The sequence below is a fragment of the Falco peregrinus genome, chromosome 7 (genome assembly GCF_023634155.1).
Source record: "Falco peregrinus isolate bFalPer1 chromosome 7, bFalPer1.pri, whole genome shotgun sequence".
Lineage (NCBI taxonomy): Eukaryota > Metazoa > Chordata > Aves > Falconiformes > Falconidae > Falco > Falco peregrinus.
Window position 1 is genome coordinate 8,931,899 of NC_073727.1, and position 17,456 is coordinate 8,949,354.

The 17,456-nt window shown below is 38.8% G+C and overlaps 1 protein-coding gene across 7 annotated transcripts in view; it reads right to left on the reverse strand.

The window, feature by feature from the left end:
• ACTN2 (actinin alpha 2) overlaps window positions 1-17,456 on the reverse strand; it is a 69,800-nt gene that overhangs the window by 15,930 nt on the left and 36,414 nt on the right. For 3 of the 7 annotated variants that reach the window (XM_005239137.4, XM_005239138.3, XM_005239136.4), the window contains exons 7-12: window positions 14,427-14,508; window positions 12,207-12,292; window positions 9,438-9,530; window positions 8,179-8,409; window positions 6,876-7,023; window positions 5,147-5,297 (exon numbers count right to left, since the gene is read on the reverse strand). In XM_005239137.4, the coding sequence (XP_005239194.2) occupies window positions 5,147-5,297; window positions 6,876-7,023; window positions 8,179-8,409; window positions 9,438-9,530; window positions 12,207-12,292; window positions 14,427-14,508 (791 nt within the window). Of the gene's footprint in view, window positions 1-5,146; window positions 5,298-6,875; window positions 7,024-8,178; window positions 8,410-9,437; window positions 9,531-10,982; window positions 11,069-12,206; window positions 12,293-14,426; window positions 14,509-16,218; window positions 16,298-17,456 lie in introns of all 7 variants that reach the window. The other 4 variants (XM_027789153.2, XM_005239139.3, XM_005239135.2 and 1 more) reach the window with 2 other exon arrangements.

Consider the following 17,456-nt stretch of genomic DNA (forward strand, 5'->3'; position numbering starts at 1 on the left):
TCCACCCTAGAACTGGCTGGTTCAGGGAACAGGATTCTCCAGGCCCACGTATGCCACCAGCATGAATCGGTTCACCCACAAAGGGTGCAGCAGCTAGCACTGCTTTTGCACCTGCTTAGTAGTCTTATATTACCTTGACCGAAAGGAACTTACTATTCTGCCTAAGACTGGAATAACTTTTCAAGGCTCTATCCTGAGATTCTGAACTGAGCCTGTCTCAAATAGAATTTTTGATCTCGATGGCAGACAATCTCCTTGCCTCTCCTGCAGCCATCGTGACCATAGTAAAATACATGTGTTTGGCACTTTGGAAGTTCACTTCTACTGATTAATCATCACCCACTGAACTTAGCTCTTTGCTGCTCCTTGAGGACACTTTGCCCAGTACTGAACATTGCTGAGACTATTATGTGACAGTATGGCGACATGAAGCTAAGATTTACTTTAAGGCTTGAACAAGACATTAAATGCAGATCAAATTTGTTCCCTTCTTTTGAGCATTTTTCTCTAGGCAGTTGGAGAGAGGCATGTACAAATCACTCTGCCAGTAACTTAGAGATTCACAGAGGACAAGATGAGAACAGAGGTAGCCTTCCTCTAGGAAGCCACACACTAGGCCAGGGGCAGCATTCATGCTTCCTCCTCTAAGTCCAGTCAGAGCAATCTGGTTCAGCATAAAGCTGAGATGTTTAGAAGAGGCTTCAAGTGTGCTGCAATCAAGCAACTGTTGAAAGTGAAGGATAATAAACCAAGTAACAATAAAATGCTATAACAATTTTAAAATATAATAGAAACAACTCAAAACTGTAAAAGTAGAACTGTAATACATAAAGAGAAAGCTGCCAACAAGTCATACTATACAAGGGCTCCATAACTTGAAAACACGCTTCCTTCCTTTGGAGCGAGCCTTTTTGTTAGTCTTCAAGGGATGCAACAAAGCATGGTGTTTTGGGTGAAACAGGCTGAGATATATTTTACTGCCATGGCTGGAAGTTGTTTTTTTTCATTATAGCATATTGAGATTATTGGATAACGTTCCTGTGTGACCTGTGAGTTCACTAAGTGGATGAGATATGAAGATTTGTATTGTGGTCTCTTTTCACATACCAAATCTAATATACCAGAATATGGACAGGGTATTTTTTCAGATACTCCAGGTCACATCCCTGAAAGTACTGCAAATTTTATTTTTGTTTCAACGGATCACTTATATCCCCTTTTGTCAATTAGAATAAGGGCAGGTGCCCTTCCATGAAAGTGAGGGACTGATTGTACTAGCTCTGGTCAAAGTCCCGGAAGGTAATGTGCAACGTTCCTCCACCAGCTCTGCCAGGGAGGTTCAGTCATTCCCCATAATATCTCTGCTATCCTATTTCTTCCAAGGGATATGTGCTGTGGACAAATAGGTAGGAGAATAATATTACCAAAACAACTTTTAAAAAGGGCACTCCTGTGTGGGTCAAAAATCCCAAGTTAGATTACCACTTGGCATCAAACAGTGTAGCTCCACTGCCTCTCCACGCCTGTTGTAGTTTACTTCAAGTGACTGTATTGTATGTGTCAAAGAACGTTTTTCTGCTTAAAGCAGGAGTAGAGGAAGGAGTAACTCATAGGAGATTATTTACTTGAAATAAAACACAGGTTTACATTCTTTGTCCTATTAATTTTTTGTATCTCTCTCAACACTGAAGCTGTGAAGAGACTAGATTTCACATTTTGTAAGAAGAAATTTTGCTTATCGTGTATACACAAAGTACTGCTGCATGTGTATTACAGAGCTAAGAGAACAATCATTTCTATTTGGTTATTTGAAATCTGCAGCCTTTGGAATTTAAAAATCATTAAACCATTCCTATTGATCTTAGAAGTAATTCAATCTTATCTGTAAAGAATTACAAATTTAGTCAGATTTTGTCCTGATCCTGAGAAGCACTTAAGTATAAGCTCACTTTAGGAATAGTGATAGTGTCACAAAAATAACCTGCTGAGCAACATGCTTTAGCACTGCTTCAGAACCAGGCTCATGTTAATCATGCACGTAAGCACAATTTGAGCCCAGGTTTCCAGAAGCAAAAAGACTCTCCAGTGTTACAGAGAGCGGTCTTCTTGGCTGAAAACAAGATGCTATACTGGAAGTGATGGATATGCAAGAAACTACATTCAAAAAAAATTATCTTGGTGATTGAAAACATTGAAATGAGCACACAAGATCATAAATGAATATGACATTTCATAGTACAGCTCACTCAAATTCTGTTTAGCATTTGCTATGTCATAAATGGCAAATCCCTTTTTAGAAATGCCTGACTTTTTCCAGCTTTGTATATAGCCCCATCCAAGCCTTGGCATGCCTCATTGCTGAGGAATTGTCTAAGTCTACACAGGCTGGAACACAACAATCTTATAGCAGCATCCTGGCTGGAATCACCTGCGTGCACACACACACTCAAATCCTTTTATCTGAACAGCACCAACCCACAGGCTTGTAGCAACTGTACCCTTAAGCACACAGTGAGTGGACTGAGCTGCTGTAACACAAAATCCCAGAACAGGCAGGAAAATAACTAGTAGAGTTCAAGGTCACACAGCAATTGTTCTTTGAAACAGCAACACTAGGCAGCCAAGAGATTGACTAAAACAAAACATGGAGGTGTACCGACTTGGAATTTAGACACAGATGATTATGATTTCTGTAAAGGCCTGATCCAGTAAGGAAAGAAAACAAGAAAAAAACCCCCCACGTTGACTTCAATAGGTTTTGTATCAGGTGCCAATGCACATTTCTTAGCATTCAAACATTAGTCAATCCTTTAAAAATATGAATGGAGAAAGAAATTAGCGTTTTTCTCTAGAATTTCATTGTTTGAGGAATTATGTATAAATAATTAAAATCAATATTTAAATAGAAGCTGCTTATTTGCTTGCAGGTAATAATAAAACCTGGCCTTTATGACCTTTCATTCAGTGTTCTCCAAGGGCACCAAGCCTAACTGAGCTGCTGAATCTCAGTGAAAAATCAGGCACCGATAGCCCCATTGTGTGGAGAGGCAGTGAAGTCAAAGGTGCTGAAAACCTATTGCTTTTAGAGATGCACCTTTGCAGCCCAGGCCACAAATAACTTGTTTAACTTCACACAGCAAATTACTGAAACATCTGAGAAGAGACAATCCTAAAATAGACAGGATACAGCGTTCACTGGCCTCACTGGAGGTAAAGGACACAGGGTTCAAAACGCTGGTAAGCAGATGCTGTGCTATGTATACGACATTCCCAAAATTTCTCATCGCTTGTAAAGCTGAAGCTGAATTAACAATGATTACATGTTTCAGAAACTTTCTTTAGTATAGAGAGGAACAAATAACTTCACAACAGAGATCAAGGCATACCAGAAGGTATTTCATAAGCTCACGTACTCAGTGATATCTCCATTCTCTGTGTTTTTCGGATTTTTTTCACACTAACCAAACCCCAGTACTTACTCTGTCCACTGTGCTTTACTTTTCCTCCTTTAAATAAATTTGAAAAATAAGGTTTTTCTTCTAAATTCTTATTATATTATAATTATTAAATGAATATGATTTATAATTAAATTATAAATTGTATAATTGAATTATACAATTACTGTAAGTGCTGCTGCTATCAGGTATGAACTACATTTTTAGACAACTCTCTGAATTTTCAATTGTTAATGGATGTGGAGCTGTTTATGAGTCATGGTCCTTCACCAAATGAAAAGAAGGCACGGTTTTAACACTTGATTTTTGAGTAGTAACTGGTTTGCCTATTCAAGAAAGTAAGAAACCGAAGCTTGGAGAGCTGAAGCCAAGGGCAGGAATCTGAGAATTTTGATCTTGGCTCCTGTTTTGATGACTACCACACATTTGTTCCTGTTGGCTTTACAGATTTATAGTGTGGGTAAGCAATGAATTGAAGTATGTGCCAAATCGCTCAGATCAGTAGCACCACTGTTTTACAGTACAAAACCACTGCAATTTAACTGCATAAGATTATAAACTCAAACGTGCTTAGCTTGGTGTACACACCGAGACAACTTTACCAGAATAGGGACATCAGTACGTAACACTAGTCCTGTCAGCAGGGGCAGAGCTTTGCTGACAAAACTGTGCTTCACATAGGTGAATTAACAACCTTCCCGCAAACAAAAGCCAGCTCCACCGATACAGACAGAGTTTAGCCAGAGTAACCGTATCAACAGTCAGGACTTCTGCCGCCATTAAGGGTGTCTTGTCAGTCAGGGACCTTGACTTTTTGCATCCCTGACCTATGCAGCTGATGTCGACAATACAGATGTAGCCTAAAGGTGTTGTAGAATTGTTCTCAGCTTTGGTTGGGTTTTCTCTGGGTGTAGGGTGCTAAGTGACCAAGTGATGGTTCTGTGGCTAAGCTGATGGAACTGTGGGTTAAACTCCCGCTCTCCTATAGGACAGCTTGCATGCTTGATTGCTTGTGTGACCCTGAGCATGCCATTTAGTTTCCATATGCCCCACTGCCCTTCCTGTAAAATGCAGACAATATTTTTTTTTTATTAGCAAATATTATATATTATATATATTAGCAAATATATATAAAATAGCAAATATTAGATGAAGAGTTTGTGAAAATAAGTATACTATAGACAACTAAATCTTCAGAAAAGTCAGTCCACTGCCCACTACTACAGAGATAATTTAGGGATGTGAAGCTTTTTGAAAAGATCAATATGTTTGTGGGAAAATACTTGATTTTAAAGTGAAGATGCTTGATCTGTAAATTGTGTAAGTGAATTTTCTAAGTTCAACAACTCATAGCCAGTACCTATCAGCAGACCATATGAACTGAGAAATAAACACCTCCAGGATTCCCATCAACACACAATGGACTCATCAGTAGAGCTAATGCTGAAAGATTACTGTCAAGTCGATTTTAAAATGTGAGTTTTCAAATAATTTTGGTCAGTTCAATATCCATATTTGGTTGGGGGTAAGGGGGAGATGAGGGAAAGGTCTCAGTGACCAGCTCAGATAATATACTTATGAAGCTATCTCTGGAATGCTTACGTTGGTACCTATGACACTATCAAATTCATTGGAAAGAGTTTATCGCAAAGTTAAATGTCAGCAGCTGCAAGCCTTTAAATGGAACATACTTCAGCTCCTGGGCAATGGCAGCGATCTGTTCCACCCTGTCCTGGTGAGCAGCCAAATCGCTCTCAAAAGCTTCATGTTTCCTTAACATGGCGCGGACTTCTGTCAGAGAAGCAGATTCATAGTCCTTCTGAAGTAAGATCTGCTCTTTGCCTGAAAGAGGAAATTAAAATAGTCATTTTTTACTCATTTATTGGTTAGAACAACTGCAAATTTAATCAACATTTTGAACTGAGGCACGGTGGTGAAAATCGCATGTATGAGATGAAGTCCTGCCTGCATTGAAATCAGTAGCAAATTGTCAGCAAAACAGTATTAATTAGAAATTTATATTTTTAAAGACCTCTCAGTAATTCCTTGATTTTTGCATAGGCTGTTCATACTGGTCTAAAATAGCAAGTATTGCATTGCTTGAGAAACTGGCATAAAAATGGTATAATGGTAAAAAATAGGGCTGTAAGCTATTGTGATAAGTCTGTCATAGAGTAGACATGAAACCAGAAATTGCACTGCTATGCTCAGCTTCACTCTTACTAATGATCTGTTATTCTTTTTCATGTTCTGCCTTCAATTCATTATTCATTTCAGCACTTAAAAAAAAAAAAAAAACAACAAAAACCTGAGTTGGGTGGCTGCCTTTTGTATCACACACTGCATTTTAAGTGGAAAATGCCAACCTATTTACAAAAAGGTAGAAAAGCAAAGAGGAAATCAGAACCCGAAATATTACTCCTCAGTAGCTCCTGCGTTGGGACAACTGAACGTACACAGACAGCCCCTACCACTGCAGCTCACCACATAGCATTATACAGCTCTGTGAATTCTAGAGCCAGAAGGGACCATTGTTCCACTTGCTACCAGCTTATGTGAAGTTTTTCCCTGCATAATAGCCATAACATGTCACCATGAGTAGTTTATATTCGGAAAATAGGCTCTCAGGGGCTGATAAACACTGTAGTTTCACTTCCAGTACCTGCTTGGCAGCCATCTACAGCCTTGTATGCTTCCAGCAACTGTGTTACGGGATGGATTCTGGTTTACTTTCACAGTATGAAAAGATTCTAGCTGGAAAAAGCCAGGAGCATGGCAGAAACAAGAAGACTATTGTCAGGGCAAACAATAGGGTGATAGGGCAGATTCGTGTTTAACGGTCCCCAACAAAACTGCATGCCAGTTTATGGTCCTATAGCTGTTACAACTACTTGTAAAGTTAGGCTGCCATTACAAAACAGAACTGTAAATGGGGAGTAATCCAGGGTATGGAGCAAAGAAGAAATGAGTCCGTTATCACGGCATTTATGTGGACTATTCAAAACCTCATGATGACCAAATGATAATCAACTCAGAATAACTCTTAATAATTTCATACTTAACCAGTGGTGTCACTGCTCCTGGTTGAATTGCTGGTGTACAAATATATAGGAATCTATTAGCAGTAATGACCTCTATTCAAACACTGAATATTCCCATGAAGTTTGACTCACTACCTCAAGAGTATGATATTTACAGTTACATTTAATTAGCAACATGCCTACAAGTTATAGTAACATTGCCTATATTAGCAACATTGCCTATAGTCAACAGAACCTGCAATTTTATGTGTCATTATTTTAGGTTTGTAAAACTGTCCAAACTACTTCTGAGCGAGCTTATGGCTGGCAAATATCCAGCACTGACAATTCAACTTTAAACATTAAAACATGAAAAATGTTAAAAGCCATCTCTGCTCACCATATGCCCACTGCTCATGAGTGGAAGCCTTCTGCCTAAATTTCTCAGCCAAGTGTTCAAGCCTCTCCAGTCTTCGAATTTCATTCAGCAGCCACTCTTCATAGCCTTTCTCAGCTTGTTCAAGTCTCTGCCAAGCGCCGGCAATATCCTGTGAAGAGAATACATAGGAGAGAGCAATGAAACTATAATCTCCTTTTATTCAAATTTGCAGATTTCTGATTCATTCGGAATTTTGCTCCAAAAAGAAGTTTTTATGCTCCAATTTTGTAAAATCACAGAATCACAGAAAATGTCGGACAGCTCAGGAAGTCTTGTAGCCCAGACTTCTGCTTCCAATAGCACGCCCTGTTCAGGTGGGTTCATAAAGGAACCCTTACACAAATGGCTTCCAAGCATAGCTACACATTCAGTGTCTTCACAATATATTGCTTTTACCTCCCATTTTATAATGTGCGTGTTCTTTTATGACATACCTATCTGTTATCAGAATAAAAGTGCTTTGCTCTCAGAAGTTGACAATAGCAAAATAATAAGTATCAAGAGGATTCGGTGCATGTTTTATCTGGAATACAAATGAATTTCACTTGCTGTGGTGCACAAAGTTTTGTGAGCTTCCTCAGAAGCTCAAAGGCATCATTAGGAAAATGAAGTAACAGGGCCCTTATCTTCTGCGTGTGAGGAGCAGACAATAGCTCTTTTCAGACAGGGCAATCATCTGTTTATCAAATCCGGGCAACCAAAATACAATGACAGAACAGAGTTCAGAAACAGGTTTGCTATATTTCACAGGAAATATTTTGACCCACAGTTAACTCACAATACTTATCAGCAGGTAAGAATTCTTGGTACTGACTATTCTTATCTTCACAGACACAAGAAAAAGGAAAATTTAATTTGAAAAAGTAGAAAAAGCAAAAACACATATTGAGCAATATCTGTTTCTGCAAATCTGATGACCAAAATGTCAGAGAAACCACTGTGAGTTTTGCTTAAATAAATAACAATTAGCCTCACTGACAAAGAAGTATTGATAATGCTCCCAAAGGAAGCTCTGTATCATCTGTATTGTCTGCAAACAATTTGCTCTTGGGGAAAGCCTTCAAGGAGGCAGGAGCATGCTTAAGAGAAAGCAAGATTCTAGAATGAAAGAGAATGTGTAAAAACAGTGGTTTGGTATTGACAGAGTGCAACAAACAGAAGTTTCTGAGGATGACTTCAAATGACGTTTCAATCTTTCACATTAACACTTTTGTGAGAACATTGATAAAACGGAGAACAGAATATTGATGTCTCCTTTACTTACTGAAACCATTTTGCCCTCTGATGGCATGAAAGCTGGTCGATTGCTGATTCTCAGTTTTGTCTGCAGGGTGTTGAAATTGATCTCCAGTTGACATTTCTCTTGGACTTTAGGAGGTTTGTGTTTGCGGCGGTAGTCCCGGAAATCCTCTAACTTCTTCTGCATAGCCTGCATTGTTTTTTCTGGGGTCCTGTTTTCCAGCCAAGGAATCGTCCGGCGAATCCATTCTAAAAGCTTTCAAACCAATGCAAACAATTGCAATAAAGGCAATGAAAAAGCAACCAAAAAAAAAAGATCATATTGAATGCACAAACCCTAATTAAGTTTGCTCCATTTTAATATTACTGACTTCAGCTGGTATCAGTACCTTAATGGCAAGTAAGCACAAGATTTTCAAAGCTGAACAGTATTTTTTCAACTAATTTGCCCAGATATTCTAGGCATTTCTAGAAATACCCTGATTTTCAGGAAGATGAGCACACCTGTAAGGTGTCTCTAGCTAATTACTAAAAACCTGAGTTACCCCAAAATCACTTGCCACTTTCAAAAGTATTGGTCTTGATGTCTCAAGCAGTCATAGTTATGAGATCAGGACACATACCAGCCAAGTCACTCGGGTCATGTAAAAACCTTCACTCAGAAGTCTGTCACTGCCAACGTAGCACTGTCTTTGTGTCTATTATCTCAGTATGTTTTTGCAGCTTATGTGTTAAAGACAAGGCGGCTTTCACTTGTGCACTACACATCGGGAGTCCTGACAACAAATTTCCCATTGACCAGGAAAAGACAGGAGGAGCGCAATGTGCCCCCCTCTTCATTCATTTGCTGCCTGTGTTCACAGGTGCACTGCAAACACCCTGGCAGACCCTGTCCAGGTCTGCTTTGCCGTACACAAAGCAGCCAACAGGCTTGCCTGGAGTGACAGGATCCTGTATGCTCCACATTTGGTCAAGGATGGCTGTGTTTGGAGATTACAGAGACAGCAAGCTTGGTCTTGAGGCAGACCAGTGACAGTCCTCAAAACAACGTTTCTGGCACATTAACGAGACTTGGTGACTTGCTGGAGGTCACACGGGAAGTCTGTGGCAAAGGAGTCACCTGAACCTTGAGCTCTTGGGCAATTCGGCTTTCTACCCTGCGACTGTGAGATTTACCCTCCTAGTGTCTTCACTTTGCTGTCTTGCAGAGAGTCCATGACTCTTTCAGATTTCAGCATCTCATGAACATAACTGTCACCACAATACAGATGCAGCTGTCTTTACCTCACTTGCTAGTCTCTCATACTCTTCCATCAACCTCTCATTTTCTTGATTCACAGCAAGCACCTTACAGATCCGGTTAGCTGCAGTCTCAGCCTGTAAAACACAGCAAATAAACAGGACATATTCGTAAACACATTCTGAGACAGGTACAGGCTTGGAGAAAGAGAATGTGTCTGCTGCAAATACAAATCACGTTGTTTTATAATTGTTGATTTGTGCTCCTAGGTTACTTATATATTTACCCTCCTTCTGCAGTCACGGATTCCAATGGCCTGAATAAGGCACAGATCAGCACAGAAGTCACCTTGTTGCAGTGAAGCTTTATTTTACAAAGGGGAATTTCACACTGCCATTGTAGTTTTCCAATAAAACTTTGGTTTTCAAAGACATCTTAGGCCATTCTTAAAGTTAACCTACTAGATTATTTTTTTTAATCACACCAAAAAAGTATTAGATTTGTTAGCCACACTGGAAATACACTGCATGTGATGCAGGAGTCCCAAACCACTCTGTATCTACACATCATATGCATATATACCCTTGAGAATACATGCAACTCAACCACTGACAGCAAATCTTTTCATGCCTCCAGCCAAATTTCTTTGTGAAGGCACTTTATAGCTCTACCGTATTTAAAATTTACATTAGTAGTCTGACGTCACAGATCTTTACTTTCATACAAATGTGAGTCTGGAGTATACCCAATCACGTAAATATCTGTGTAGACTTCTATGTTATAGAGTATTTGGAATCCCCCTTTTGCATGAATAGCCAAACCTTCATACCCAAAAGCAAGAGGGTGCAACAGCACAGCTGTGCGGTGACACAGCGGAGGGGGCCTACCAGACAGGAAGGGAAATAAAATCCTGAGGATGGAGAACTATCAACTACTTTAAGGGTTCTTTATTATTTTTTTTCATGTGAGTTGGCATTTGTAGGCTAGAAATGTATGAAGCAGAACAGTGGAAAATGACATGCTTGTAAGTGAGAATCCCATCCTGTATGACAGATTTGCTGCTGATGTTCTTGCCTTTTATACTAGTACTTTGATCCACAAATAATGCTGTTTGCTTCAGCAGGAACTGGGCACAAATAATGTGTTGGATGTCTTCTGTGCCTTTCTGCATTTTTCGGCATCTTTGCCAATCCAGCCCTAAATTACTACTCAGCATAAGTCTAAAATAGTCTCCATCTCCAAAAGTCAAACTTTCTTTTATGCAGAAAATGCATAAGATGTTGATGTAGCAACAAGCAATAACTGCACTTCACAGTATATTCAAATAGTTTTTCTGAAATAATCTTTACAAACACCAAATAAAGACCCAAAATTAGAAACAGGAATGTCCATTGGAGTTCAAGTTGCTACACAACATTTAACTAAAACAGGTTCAAGTGTTGGTTAAAAATGAGTATTAGTGCTCAAGTAATATTTGCAATTGTTAATTAAAACCACAAAGTACTAAATCAGTTTTTTTTAATAAACTAGTGGAAATGTGAAACAACCAATCAAAAACACAGCAACCTGAAGGGACAGTTGATTTATACCTGCTCTGCTCCAGCAAAAGCATGGTAGAAGCAGGACACATATGTCATGATAGCTCTCTCATCAGGTTTGGGAGTGTTCACAATATCTACAAGAGGCGGGGAAAAATTAAAAGAAAAAAACAAAACAAAACAAAAAGAGTCGAGGAGTAGCAAACAGGATGAATAAATAAAAGCACAACGTAATGTCATTCTGATTGTTCTCTTGTCCATAGTCCTGTAGTCTAGAAACTCTACAAAGCTGTAATAAATTTAGTGTTAGATTGATGGGTGCTGACAGAAAAAAACGTAAGCTAGAAATTCAACATAAGCTCTTATAAAAAGGTGGAATTTTTTTAATAAGCTTGATTCTGCAATATTGTCACAGGGGGAGCAACCTTAATTTTACTAGGACTATCTGCTTAAAAACTGGCACACATATGTTTGGTGACTTAGAATGTTTTTTTGACTAAGACACAGGAAAGTCAGACTGCATTTTGATCTGGGGAGATGTTCTCTGGAAGTTGCATGTGGGTTAGTTATAACTTTAGCATTATATATCAGTATTCTTTATATTACTAATACCTGAAGTATGTCCAGCTCTGAACTGCTTTTTACATTTTTCCTTCTTTTCATTAGGACATGATTCCAGAGTTCTTCTGAGATGTCTGTGTGTGTTTCTGTGTCTGTTTTGCATAGCAGCAACATTTTATGTTGCTGTTTGTACTTACCATTAAGCATTTAACATTTTAAAAACAATCCTGAAAGCACAAGAGAAGGGTTTATTTTCTGAGCGTCTGATATGATGACTTTGACATCTGTAGCAGGAATAATATCCAGCAGGGAGAAAAGAGATGGCAGTCTCCTGATGAAATTGGTTTTTCACTATGAGCTTATTTTCATCTTGCATTTTTAAAGGTGCTTCAAACAAATGCACACAAGTTCAATTAAAGAGAATAATGTCCTCTATCCCATTCAGTAACCAGCTGTCAAAAACCTACTGGATATTATTAGTAAATATACAGAATGATGAGACAGGAAGGTTTGTTTCTATGGAACAAATGGATAGACTACTACTGGCTCTACCGAGACAGTGGCTCACAGAGAAAATCAAGCAACAGAAAATGAGCTCAGCTCTAAGATGCTGTCCTAGTAACTAGTGAGGAAAAGATCAGAAGAGGAAAAACTGCTGAAAGAAACAAGACAGAAGGTGAAGGATGAGATCTGATCCTTCTTCTACAGTCTCACCTTCTGAGCACCAGCAAATGCATGGTAGTAACAGGAAACATAAGTCATAATGGCTCTTTCATCAGGTCTGGCAGTGTTTACTACATCTGTGTAGAGAGAAGAGGGTTAACTGCTCAGCAAATCTCACAAGGTACTTCCATCAGGTTATACTGATGATGCCACCTCAGTGTTGTAAGGTTTCAAAATAAATACACCATTATTCAGGTTGCACCTGTTTACTGGTACCAGTGCAAAGCTACCTAAGCTTTAGGAAGCTTTCCAGTAAATGCAAAGTATGTAATTCTCCCTGAAATGGCAAAACACATGAAGGCTGAGACTGTACAGAAGGGTATTGCAGCTTCTGGTTTGTGGAAACTTTGTAGCAGATGGCATGGCTGGCAGATCTTCTGGGTTCAGCTTCACTGTCGCTCCAAAGCAAATTCATCTAAATCACTAGAATCAACCCAGAGTTAAACACAGCCACTGACAGTCTCGCAAAGCAGGCATGCTTACAGTGTATGGGCATACAGGGTCCCCGTGACTGACAGGGTATTGACATACATTGGAAACCTGTAGAACTCCTGCAGTCCAGAAATACATTTTGTGCTAAGAAAAGCTTGGGTAGTAACAGTTTTGCAATCCTCGTGCCAGTCTGTCTTTTTGTTAATAGCACAAATCACAGGAGAGTTTGGCTTGGCTGGCTGATAGCTTTGTCTCTATTACAGCAGGAAAGAGTGAAAATATAAAGGAGGTGCAATCAAGGTATGGGTACATTGGTAAAAATGGACCTTTTCAAAACTTAACAGAGAAAGGCAGAAAAAGGTGGTTTCACACCAATTAGGGCTGAGTGATGAATGATGCTACTGCAAGCTACAAGGTTCCTGCCAATCTATGGAGCAGGAAGATAGCGGTGTGAAAAGACCCAGGAATGAGGTGACAACTTCTAACATTAACAGTGAGATTTCTAAGTTCAGGACCAACGTATTTACTGATTTTACATCTACTTCACACAGCTGTGGACAAAACTTTGCAAAGTTTCCACAGAGAACACAGTGGAAATCAAGAGAGTAAACAGTGATGATCAATACTTGGAAGGCATTAGAAGAAGCACGATTTCATTTACCCCTCCCCCGCCAAGAAGGAGAATGGTAAGATAAGGGCTAGAATGTGCAGAAAATGCAGTGAGGCAAAAAAAAAAAATATTCTTACATTGTATGTGAATAGAAAAAAATTAGGAAAGGAGAGTGATAGTAGGAGCTGTTCAATGGTAAGGAGGTAGAACTTCTGTTTGCTGCTTGCAGAGAATTTCAGAGCAAAATAACTAAGCGGTACATGAAAGGGGAATTACAATTCAAAAGGCAAAACCAATTTCTTTTTGAAGCATGAAGGTGAAACCAAGTAACCTCTTCAAGGAAGAGGTTACAACCTGGATTTTCCAAATCATCCCGTATTGACCTAACTTTCCTACCAAAGGCTTCAAGAGGAGCAGACACGGTCAGTTTCAGTGTTCTGGGTGATTCCCATCTTAGCACCACTCTACTGACATGCCACCAGAGCAGAGTCTGCATACTTGCAGAAGAATGCTTTAAACTAGTGTAGGCAAATTCCAGTATTTTGGCACCATTTTTTGTCTGGAGTACAAGAGTCTGGTTATTGAGAAGAAATTCAGGAACTTTAACAAATATTTTGTTGTTATTTGTCAACAAAAGAAACCAAACATGAAGCTACTTGTTAAAACTACCACTGCAAATGTTTACAAATGACAAAAACCAAGGCTTCTCTCAACCTCACTTTCTTTCATAGGAGGCATGTTGTTAGTATATTTTGAAAGTTCTGTACTTCTATTTCTATTTCTGCCCCTCTCACTTAAACATTTTAAGAAAGTGAATAAGCTTCCAGCTGCTAACAGTTGTTTTTTCCCTTTACTAGACTCAGATTTTAATTTCTTAAATGCAAGGATTATCTTTTGATCCTGCATTTCACCTCAATTATCACAGTGGGGCCATGTGCTGAGCTTACATTCCAAAGTAGTATAATAAATACAAACAATAACAAACAAGGAATGAAGTGAGTGAAACTATTCAATACAAGGGGAGCAAGAAGGAAGACATTCGAAAACAAAGCAGGTTGCTCCATTATGATTCATGTGAATGGAATGTTGAAAATTTGCTAGATACAAAACAAAAGAAGTTTGTGTCCTGCTTATGAGTGACACAAACTTCAGTAAGATGTAACTCTCACCTTCTGCATCCAGCATCTTAGGGATATCCAAATGTTTTTCAGCAATTTCCATGGCAAGGTTGATATTTCCTATGGGGTCATCCTGCATTAAACAAGAAAGTATGAGTCAAAGACAGAAGTTTTTCCTTGAAGCAAGACTACAGCAGGTATACTACAACTTACTGTTTTCCCAAACTGTAAACTGGACCCACAACTGTTCAAAACACAGTCTAGGTATATGAACTTTTGGTCTATCTACTGCTATATGTACATTACATGTTGCTATACTTATACATTAATAAGCTATTATGTACCACTAGGAGTGCTGCAAATATATTCTGGAGGGGAACATAGATAGTGTATACTCACAGTTCTGAGCTAATTCTGAATGAAGTACAGCAGTAATACATACAGCCAAGGCCACTGGCCCAGCAGGCTATACTAAACTGTTCATCACAAAGTTAGTCCTGCACGTTTTATACCTACTATACATTATATTACAATGATATAAATTCTATTGAGTTCCCTGTTGGTCAGGTGCGTGCATAAGAAGAAGCAAGCACAGACAGAAGAACAGTTCCCCAGAAGGAGCAAAACTTCCCAGTTTTGGCTTGGACAGACAAAACTGTAAAGCCTCTATAAAATTAATTTTAGAGCTGTGGAAATTCCAGAACTTCATCTGGTTTGAGATTTTGATTTTGGTTTTTTGAAGGAAAGAGAAAGGAAGCAGTGAGCACAGTTCAGATAAACAGCATACATGTGACGTCTTACGCTACAGATAGCTATTACGGACAATGCAGGAGTGTGTCACATTAGGGCTGCTCTTAAGAGCAGCCTTCTGTATCAGCGTGGAGAGAAACCCCCCTCTGTGAAATGGCAGTTCATGCCATTAATGCCGTCATTATTTTCACGTATTCATAAACTGCTAAATGATCATAGCCACTCTGAACAATGCCAATAGCTACAGAGATAGGCTGGGAAAACAGGACACAGAAGAGCAAAGTTAGAGATGCTGGAGAGCACTGAAAAAATGTTAACAGGCATTCTGGATGGAATTTCCAGGGCTTCCATGTGAATACAAGCATCTCCTATTAAGTGATCTAGTCTCAAGCACACTTCTTTTGTTACTTTGAAATGAACTTAGTAAGATTACTTACTATGGAATTACAACAATTATTTGAGTTTCACAGAAATCTGTTCCTCATCCACATATATATGCCAGGTATCATGAATAGTAGTGCCATGACAGATCTTTCTATAAACATATCATACTAGATAGCCTTTCCTTTAAAAGCTGCATGACCAATAAAATGAGTTATGAAGAACAGTTTACATTTTTAAACATTTTTAAATATTTTGAGTATAACAGAATACAAAGTCCCCAATCATAAGTTCTCACTCTATCATCATTTAGCAGTTTTGTGCAGCATTGACATTAAGAGAAACTTAAAATGTGGACAATATTTAAACCCCATGAACATATTTTTGCTATTACACAAGACACTGTGTGTAATACATTTACTGAATGTGTATACAAAAACTCTTACTGGAATTAAATGGGACAAAAATACACTAAATCTAAGCGAGACCTATTGACTAGGTTAAAACACTTCGCTTAGGGATGAGTGATGAGCACCTCCTATTTGGTGTGCTTGATACTAAGTCCATGACTAATTAGTGCTCCACTGGCAAAGGATTTATTTAAAATCACAGCAACTTCTGAATAATTGGAGTTCTCCATCACTCATGCTTTAAAAAAAACAAACCTAGAAGCCACAGTAACTAAAAATCTCTGCTACAGCTAGAGAAATACCTCATCTAACTTGTCATAGTCAAGAAGATCAGGCCTGTGTCTATGGATAAGGGCGTTGAAAGCAAGGCCATCCTTCCAGCTACAAGTTCACACAAAGCACGTTGGTGAGAAGAGGAAAAGACAGCATGCAGGAGATAAGAAGCCAAGAAACAAGACACCAAGACAGCTGTTAATGTAACCAAAATGAGCAGTCAATCAAACACAGCCAGGTCAGAAAAGCAAGATCTATTTTAGTTTTTTTCTGCATGTGCTTTACGTGCCACAGCTCAGCCTGTTTGAAACCTGACCTGTTCTTATTTTGGAAACCTCTAAGAGGGAAATAGTAGTGCTGAGGCAGATCTGCTTATGTTCTGTTCCCTTTCCTTAGCACTCACATATAGCATGGTCAGACTGTGAAGTTCTTTAGTACTATGCACCACTTTTCAAAGCACAAACTCGATCAAAGTAACTTCTGTTTGTGCCATGCTTAAGCACATGTACACAGAGACAGGTAGCTTAGTCATTCCACGAATGTGTTTATCCTTAGGAAAGACTGTATATAGAATTAGAGAACGCGTTGGCATTGATGGGTAATATTTTGCCCTTTGTTTCAGACCTGCAGTTGTCTTAACAACTGCCTAAATTAAAATCCTATGTGTTTACGAGTAAGTCAATTTAATTTTTATCACTGCATACCTTGGGGACCCCAGCATAAATTTAACATATATGTAAAGCAGACTAAGCTTTCAAATACTTTCATTTCATTCATTTATTTTTTCCCTCATCAAAGACTTTCTGATAACAGTTGATTCCATTACTAAAATCAATTTGGAATGGAAGGGCATGGAATGGAAAATACAGTCCATGATTTACCAGTCTCTCTCATCAACGAAAAGTTGCACTCATCAAATTAATACCGTGATTAAGTTTTCTGTTTCACTGGTGTTTACGTGAGACCTCAAGATGCATTCATTGCATAGAGCAGGAAATGGTATGTATGTATAGAGCGCTAACATGAAACAACATTCTACTTTCTTTCCAGGTTTTATTCTTCAGTAATGATATCCTGAAATTTTGACATTATTACTTGCTCCTCATTCCTCACTTTCAAACCAAAGTGGCTGGCATCCTTTAGAAAACGTGCATTTTGCCAAGAGTAGCACACTGTAATAAAATAGTTTCGTAATCCCCATGAGGTACTATCCAAGGAAGTCAGGGTACCAGTTTTGTTTCCACTTGTCTGGAGGTATAGGTAGAAG